The sequence below is a fragment of the Pagrus pagrus genome (genome assembly GCF_965226575.1).
Source record: "Pagrus pagrus genome assembly, chromosome: 16".
NCBI lineage: Eukaryota > Metazoa > Chordata > Actinopteri > Spariformes > Sparidae > Pagrus > Pagrus pagrus.
This window is the reverse complement of record NC_140200.1, coordinates 14912139-14921290: the sequence shown is the minus strand read 5'-3', so window position 1 is coordinate 14921290 and position 9152 is coordinate 14912139. Positions and strand designations below refer to the sequence as shown.

At 41.2% G+C, this 9152-nt stretch overlaps 1 protein-coding gene across 1 annotated transcript; it reads left to right on the top strand.

Moving 5' to 3' along the window:
- The first annotated feature begins 490 nt into the window (after positions 1-490).
- Positions 491-7616, top strand: hsp90ab1 (heat shock protein 90, alpha (cytosolic), class B member 1). The gene is made up of 12 exons (XM_084376904.1): positions 491-630; positions 1771-1914; positions 2072-2278; positions 3282-3441; positions 3683-3816; positions 3902-4216; positions 4303-4468; positions 4595-4785; positions 5571-5718; positions 5849-6117; positions 6639-6972; positions 7057-7616. Exons 2-12 carry the CDS (start codon positions 1771-1773, stop codon positions 7167-7169), a joined length of 2181 nt encoding a protein of 726 aa, XP_084233030.1. The 5' UTR covers positions 491-630; the 3' UTR covers positions 7170-7616.
- Positions 7617-9152: the final 1536 nt, after the last annotated feature.

The window sequence follows — 9152 nt, the reverse complement described above, 5'->3', positions numbered from 1 at the left end:
TAGTATGTGGCGGCAGCTACGGAGTCAGGTCCGTCAATGAATATTTGTTTTTTTCCGAGTATCCTCCTCAATGTGTATCTGTGCTATCCTGTTGGGATAAACTGCCACAAGATGGCATCAATGGTTAGTATATAGTTATAATGCAGCATTTCTTGAGGTACAAGATTACCTTTAATACCAGGTGCTTTTAGGGGCACTGGGCTTTGCCTTGTAAAGTATACATGAAACATATTTAGACTTCTTTTTATTATTTACATTGATATATTTTACATTATTTAATGAATTGCTATTCAGAAGTCACTCAAGCTTATACAATTTCCTGACTATATCGATAATCACGTTTATTCATGTCATATTGATATGTTCATGCCAACACTTGATTTAATGTAATTCGTTATAAAAAGTCGTTGTCTTGAATAAAATCGCTGTTTTACTGACTGTCTCCTGCCCACAGACTAGTCAGAGCACTAGATGGTGCACCGCGGATGGATACGGCCGCACACTGAAACGACTGTGTATAAAGATTCCGGTCTATTAAAAGGAAGTCCCTTTCCATTTCCCTGTGTCAGAGAGCAGAAGGGACTTACATTGGTTGCATTTTATTCAAGAAAAGTCAACGAAATAAACAAGGTATGTACCCGAGTATTTAACTAGCACCTTGAGCACAGTATCCTCTTTTACTATTCGGTTTTAGCTAACCCATCACTGAGCAACGGTTGGATGTATCCACGATGGGAGCTCATGAGTCACGACGATAACCTTAGCATCATTACTGTATCGCGGGCTACAGCTAGCATATTACCGGTATCCTCCGTCTGTTAGCTTGAATGTTACATAATGTTTAATCCTTTACAGAGTGAGATTTTCGTGTACAAGGCCGATAAATGGCAGTGCTGCGATGCGGCACTATGCCGCACCGTTAGGCCAGGCGTGTGTTGCACCAAGGCAGGTGTGGTGGAGATGACAACGCTTGCTCGGTTTATATAATGGTGCTAAAATTCACACTCGACCCAAATCGGAGTACGACCCTCATTTCACAGCCCTTCACCCCCAAACACTGGCCGTGTTGGAAGTCTAAGGTCATAAATGTTGTTTGAGTGATATTTGGTCTTGGTAATGTTGGTAACGTTAGTTTAATACGGTTCATGTGACTGTTAAAAGGAGGGCTGATTAGGCTTAAATACAGTAACATGTGGTTTCTGGTTTGTACTGTTCGCTTTTAAAAATGGCAAGTCATTGTTTTGGCTTTCCCTTCGGTTCGTGTGCTAACGCTGCTTTATACTGACACGAGGTTTAGTCGTTTTCGTCACCGAGTGGCTTTTTATATTACACTAGCAACGTTTAAATCATATATAAACGTATCATTTAGTGCCGCACACCCAGGCGGTATCCTGTGCCTGTAGCCGTGCTCCAGCACGTGTTTGCGGGGTCCATTGTCTGTCGGTCGACGCCATGTTGGTTAACGGCTACTTCCGTCGATGTTGCTAACATGATGGCTGGTGTCCAGATTTACGAAATCGACCTGAGGGCATGATCAAATTATGATACCGCTTCATGGCAAACGAAACTGGAAGAATTTAGGCTTTTTGACGTGGAACGAATCTCTAACAAATGACTTCTTTTAACCCTTTAAAACCGACTATAGTCAGCTATTGAGTCATTGTGTTTTGTTTACCACCCCTTTATAAATAATACATGAATGATGTTTTGCCATTTATACCCTTTCAAATTGAAGGCAGCTTGCTCAAACGTTTTGTCCTCTTTTTGCAGATGCCTGAAGAAATGCACCAAGAGGAGGAGGCTGAGACCTTTGCCTTCCAGGCAGAGATCGCTCAGCTGATGTCCCTGATTATCAACACCTTCTATTCCAACAAAGAGATCTTCCTCAGGGAGTTGATCTCCAACGCCTCTGATGTAAGTCTGGATGAGCTTTGCCGTTCATGTACACAATAATTTAGGTGTTTGTTTTCACGTGTGAAACTGATTATTTAATAATGCCTCTAGTAATGGGATTGATTTGAAGGACCACATATGGTATCAATAGTCATGCCTCTTGTCAATTTCTTCTCAGGCTTTGGACAAAATTCGCTATGAAAGCTTGACCGAACCAACCAAGATGGACAGCGGCAAGGATCTGAAAATTGACATCATCCCCAACAAAGCTGACCGCACCCTGACCCTTATCGACACCGGAATTGGCATGACCAAAGCCGACCTGATTAACAACCTGGGTACCATCGCCAAGTCTGGCACCAAGGCCTTCATGGAGGCCCTGCAGGTACTAGAGTGGAACACTATACAGATTGCAGCATGTGATAGGGAAGCAAATGGCACACAAGACAAGGGTCACTTTATGCAACTGTCCTGTTGGTCTTAAATTGCAACACAAAGATGGAGATAATAAGGATGTCCCAATCAGGATTTTTGGACCCAATGCTTAAATTTCCCCAAATAGTGATTCAGTATGCATTTCACACACTGAAATAACGGCTCCAGCCGTCTAAAATCTGGCATGCCCTATTTTTCACAAGGTATTTGAACAAAACGCCAAAGATCCCGGTTCAGAGTAGTTTAGTTGATGCACTAAATGCACAACACGCAAATATTTCTATATTGATAACTGGGAGAATGCAACACCTGAAATCGATGTGAAGCAGTCACTCTGCAGTCGTTGGAACTACTAAAACACTACTGTCCATGAGCATAATAATGGTATTATTGATGCTGCTTTCCCTCAGATGATCTACAGACTGCAGCATGCATACAACACACAAACCTCTAATCTAGTCTAACTTGGGCCCACTGTCGCCTTACTCATTTGGTAGCAGCTGATTCATCCGCCCCCAACATTTACCGCTTTAAAATGTTGATCTTGAATGCGACGGTTGGCACAGGCTAAAACAAGAAGCTCCCATTTAGATTTTTTTTTTTTTTCTTTTCTGAAAGTGGAGGACAAATTACATTAATTGTCAAAACTTAGCAAATTATTGTTCATTCACTATCCTTTTTTCAGTTGTTTTGACTGTCATGCTGCACTGCAGAGGCTGGCTATTGTATGGGAGGGGCACTGCGTTGCTGAGATGGAAAAAAGAGTTCAGTAAAGAATATGATTTTGATTGGCTATATTGGTCTATACTGATGCATTAAAACATGCCAGATTGGTTCCAATACAAAAACTTGGGATTGGCTCAAGACATCTTATTTTAATAGCAAATTATCAAAAGATTGTGGTAAAGACTATTTTGACTGCTGTCTCAAAGTTATAATTGTGTTCTTTCTAGGCTGGAGCTGACATCTCCATGATTGGTCAGTTTGGTGTGGGTTTCTACTCTGCCTACCTTGTTGCTGAGAAGGTGGTCGTCATCACCAAACACAACGACGATGAGCAGTACGCCTGGGAGTCCTCTGCTGGAGGCTCCTTCACAGTAAAGGTCGACAGTGGTACGTGAAAAGGCGCCGTAACAGAATCAAAGGAGTTGCTGCTACTACTTGCACCAACTATTTTTGATGAGAAGCCTAAATGCAAATCAATGTCATTAAACATTGCATCTTTATTTACTGTTATTCATTTCCTTAGGTTGTTGTTTGGTATTAATAACAGAAAGGGCTGTTTACTCCTAGTAGACTAGGTTTTTTTTTTTTCTGGATAAGTGTGCTCATGGCTGTACAACTCTTCCTCCAGGCGAGCCCATTGGCCGTGGAACAAAGATCATCCTGCACCTGAAGGAGGACCAGACAGAGTACATTGAGGAGAAGAGGGTCAAGGAAATTGTCAAGAAGCACTCTCAGTTCATTGGCTACCCCATCACCCTGTTTGTATGTATTGACTTTTGATGTACCTTATCTGGCTACTTAAAACTGTCTTTTGTCCGTGATAAACTCAAGTGGTTTTGATTTGCAGGTGGAGAAGGAGCGTGACAAGGAGATCAGCGACGACGAGGCAGAGGAGGAAAAGGCCGAAAAGGAAGAGAAAGAAGAGAAGGAGGACGGTGAGGACAAGCCAAAGATCGAGGACGTGGGCTCCGACGATGAGGAGGACTCCAAAGACAAGGACAAGAAGAAGAAAAAGAAGATCAAGGAGAAGTACATCGACCAGGAGGAGCTGAACAAGACCAAGCCCATCTGGACCAGGAACCCTGATGACATCACAAACGAGGAGTACGGAGAGTTCTACAAGAGCCTGACCAACGACTGGGAGGATCACCTGGCTGTCAAGGTAAATGGTGCAGTGCAAAAGCAGCTCTTGTGTTTTCGTGGCTTAAAGTAACATAAAACTAAAGTGAATTCTCGTCCTCGTTACAGCACTTCTCAGTGGAGGGCCAGCTCGAGTTCCGGGCCCTGCTCTTCATTCCCCGCCGTGCACCTTTCGACCTCTTTGAGAACAAGAAAAAGAAGAATAACATCAAGCTGTACGTCAGGAGAGTCTTTATCATGGATAACTGTGAAGAGCTCATCCCAGAGTATCTGAGTAAGTTGGACAACAAATGTAGTGTTCTGTTGAACATCACAGGACTGCACTACGATTTACACAAAGCAGCTTTGATTGATGGGTACAGAAACACTCCAATAAGTAATGTTTTGTGTTAATCTTCAGACTTTGTCCGTGGTGTGGTGGACTCTGAGGACCTGCCCCTCAACATCTCCAGAGAAATGCTGCAGCAGAGCAAGATCCTCAAGGTCATTCGCAAGAACATTGTCAAGAAGTGTCTGGAGCTCTTCGCCGAGCTGGCTGAGGACAAGGAGAACTACAAGAAGTTCTATGAAGGGTTCTCCAAGAACATCAAGGTATCTGAAATAAACAAGTATAGCGCTGTGTTGATTAGGAAATCAAACTTTTTTTAAATGAAAGTCCCTCTTCTTACAATGCACTCCATGTGTCTTCAGTGTATCTCCATGGACTCGAAAGGTTTACTTTACTCTTTCCTCTAGTGGTTTCTGCACCCTCTAGCTTTCCAAGGCAGTGTAGACATAGCTTTGCTTTTGCCAGACCTTTTGAAACCCACTACATACCTGACAAATAGTTGTAGTTTTGTTTTTGTTCTCAATAAATAAATCTCCTGCTTTGTTTAGTTGAGTGTATTAAATTTGCAGTGCTTAGGTGCTGTAGACTAGTCTCTTAGTGCTGATTAGATAAGTTGTCTAGTAATGCTACATGATTCATAACATATTTCCTGTTGAGTGTGTTAAATGGGAAGAAAATGGTCAATACCTGTTCACAAAATCCGCTTTTTAATGCAGCATGCTGAATTTGAGATTTTAAAAAAATAAAACAAAATTCATTCATATATTTAAAATCGTCTTTAACCTCTGACAGTATTGCAAAGCAGATTTAACATTTATAGAAACCTTTCATACACCTGGCTTTATTGAGCTCCCCTTGGTTATTCTAGAGAAATGTTATCAGGAAGACTGAGGTTATCGTGTGTCATTTTGTAATTCCTAAACATTCAGACTACATGAACAGGTGCTTATTTAATAATGTTCAACATGTAACTGGGTAATTGTTGTGATCAAGGGTACTTGTGTAGTGGATTATTTTGAATGAATCACAACTCACTGTCTATCTGTAGCTGGGCATCCACGAGGACTCTCAAAACCGCAAGAAGCTGTCTGAGCTGCTGCGCTACCACAGCTCCCAGTCTGGAGATGAGACCACCTCCCTCACAGAGTACCTGACCCGCATGAAGGAAAACCAGAAATCAATCTACTACATCACTGGTGAGTTTGTCTTAGAACAGCAGATTTTTCTGATGCATTATTATCCTAAAAAAAAAAATTGAGTAACTCAATATTTTGTGGAAATTGACACTGTATGCATAAACTGAACAAAATTTTTTTACTTCTTAAGGTGAGAGCAAGGATCAGGTGGCCAACTCCGCCTTCGTTGAGCGCGTCCGCAAGCGTGGCTTCGAGGTCCTGTACATGACAGAGCCCATTGACGAGTACTGCGTCCAGCAGTTGAAGGAGTTTGATGGCAAGAGCCTGGTCTCTGTCACCAAAGAGGGCCTGGAGCTGCCAGAGGACGAAGAGGAGAAGAAGAAGATGGAGGAGGACAAGGCCAAGTTCGAGAGCCTTTGCAAGCTCATGAAGGAGATCCTCGACAAGAAAGTGGAGAAGGTCAGTGATCCTAATGAGATTCATGCTCTAGTTCCCTTCATACTGTAGGATTTAGGCTCTTATGACTTCACAACTACAGTTGACAGTGTCTTGTTTGGTAACAGGTGTCCTAACTGGTCCTAAGTTGTATTCTGGTGAGTTTTTAAAGATGTAAGGAGGCCCTGAAGTCTTTGTGTGCCCTGAATGAGTTTTTGAATGACAAACGAACCTTTTTGAAAATGTAACTTCAGTGTGTGATCTAACAGATGCCTGTTTCAGAATGTAAAACAAAAAATGTAAGTTTAACCAATTGTGGTTTGAGTAGTTTTTACAAGAAGTTGCACTTATGTGTTTACATAGACTAGACTTTTAAGGTTTGGAATTGGCAAACGGTTGCCTTGGACATGTCGTGTTGAGCATTTTCTTTTTTTTTTCTAACATGACTGTTCTGCATGCTTTTATTAACATGATTTCTAAATGCCTGCTGTTCAAACACTGCATGTTGCATGTGTTAATGTCCTGTGTTGGACTGTCTCTACCAGGTGACGGTGTCCAACAGACTGGTGTCTTCACCCTGCTGCATTGTGACGAGCACTTACGGCTGGACGGCCAACATGGAGAGGATCATGAAGGCCCAGGCACTCAGGGACAACTCCACCATGGGCTACATGATGGCTAAGAAGCACCTGGAGATCAACCCTGACCACCCCATCGTGGAGACTCTCAGGCAGAAGGCAGATGCTGACAAGAACGACAAGGCTGTGAAGGACCTCGTCATCCTGCTGTTCGAAACCGCCCTGCTGTCCTCAGGCTTCTCCCTGGACGACCCACAGACCCACTCCAACCGCATCTACAGAATGATCAAGCTCGGACTGGGTAAGGAGACACTGCAAATAAATATCAGTAGTTTTTCACGTGACGCTTGTATTGATATCTAACAAACGATCCTTTTATCTTCAGGCATCGATGACGACGATGTTCCCGTAGAGGAGGCCACCTCAACATCCGTCCCAGATGAGATTCCTCCCCTAGAAGGCGAAGATGATGCTTCACGCATGGAAGAAGTTGATTAAACGAACCCCCTGCAGATTTCTAACACTTTAGCCTCACTTTTCAATTGTTCATCCTTTAAAAAAAAAAAAAAATCTGCAGTAACTGCAAAACAAATAGTCATTCATGTTGTGTGGTGGACCAGTGTTGCTCTCGTGCCTAGAGCATTACTCTGCAAGACCTTTTTAAGAAAAGCAGTTTTGGTTTATGCGTTCATGGTGACAGCACATATGTTTTAACGAGTACCCTGTTGCACTGAGTTTTAAATGTTGGAGTGGTTAACGTGTGAACATGGGAATGGTACATTCCATTATCAGGTCAGGTCTGGTGGAGGGTTTGGGGACGTTCTGCTCATGTGCAACACTGCACGCTGCATGGAGAGAGAGGACTGTATGATTCCTTTGCCTGAGTCCAGGCTTGTCTGTATTCCAAGTCTTTGTTTTGCAAAAAATTAAAGATGTAATACCTTACGGGTCACGTCTCTTGGCTCTATTTATGCCTTGACATAGTTTTAAATCGGTTACCACATCACAGTTGTTAGGTTTTGAGAGGAGAAATGTCTGTGCTGTTAAATTGTACTGTAACATATCTGGATGTTAATATTTTGACATGAAATTAACACGTTGGATCTGTTCTTCCAAGTGACCACTAGGTGGGGACATGCTCCATGCATTACAAGTGGCTGTTTTTAGTGACTGTCTAGTCATCACTGTATATATGGGAAACTTCTACAAAGTACATTTACTAGGTACACTTTAAATAATTTACTTCTGGTTATTTTTTTACTTTTACCCAGTTTCATACAGAAGTTACTAAGCAGATTCTATGCTGCTTCAGAGCCAATATAATGTATTATCTGCAATCTGATCATCAAAAAAATGCTGAATATCTGATCCAACAATCAACCAGGGTCAATAATTGGTCATCCAACAGTATGAAGCATATACAAACATGTAAATATACTGTATAAATTAACTAGTACTTTTGTTGTATCAGATGCTTTAAGACTTGCTCAACTACTACTCAAAATGTTGACTTTCACAAAACTAATATTTTAATATATCTTTACTTTTACTCAAGTATGACTTTCAGGTACTTTTTACAACAGTGCATATACATTTATAATTGGATCAAATTCTTCCAATTCTACACTACATTTAAAGGAGCATTATGTAGTTTGGGGAAGACATTTTAATCTGAAGAGACAGATCTTCATTGACTAAACGAATAAACTCTTCATTTTCATGACTCAATAGACAATCTGACCTTAAAGGACAACACAATCATACTGTTTTACTTTGTTTATATTTGGCGGACCCTGCCACCATTTCAGCTTCAAACAGTGTTCCGGGGACCTTATTTTCCTCTGAGAACAGCTTGTTTATTCAGTTATGAATAAGAGTTTGTTTTATTACCTGATTAATATTAAAATTCAGTTTGAATTTCCTCTCAAAAAACTACATGCTGCCCCTTTAAACAAAAATAATGTAATTCCAAGGAAGGCGACCAGCCAGTCTATTAACATAACTGCATGCTACTATTGGTTCATAGCACATATCCTAGTTGCACTTGTACAAGATTAAAACTGTCTGTGACTTGAACTTAAACTATTACACCTCTGAATTGACACACAGGTGACTCATTTTCTAAAATGTAAGGCAGCTTATGTGGCTCTGCACTTTCTAACCTGTAAGGAAACCCTAGAGGGCACTGCGTTACACACAAGAGCACAGCATCACGTTGTCTCCACTGGTAGGGCGACCTAGACGACACTTGATCATGTTTTCATGCATGTTTGGCCAGTTCAGGAGGCACTTTATGTCAACACTTAAAAATAATATGTGATAAATGTAAATGTATACAAGTTTAGCAATTGTAGAGTTAATTCACATCAGTTGTGACTTTATAATAAACAACAGTTTTAGTCTTTCATTCAGAGATTAAAGTATACATTTACTTTTTATTAATAAAGGTTACATTAAAGCTCACTTTATCACGTCTAATCC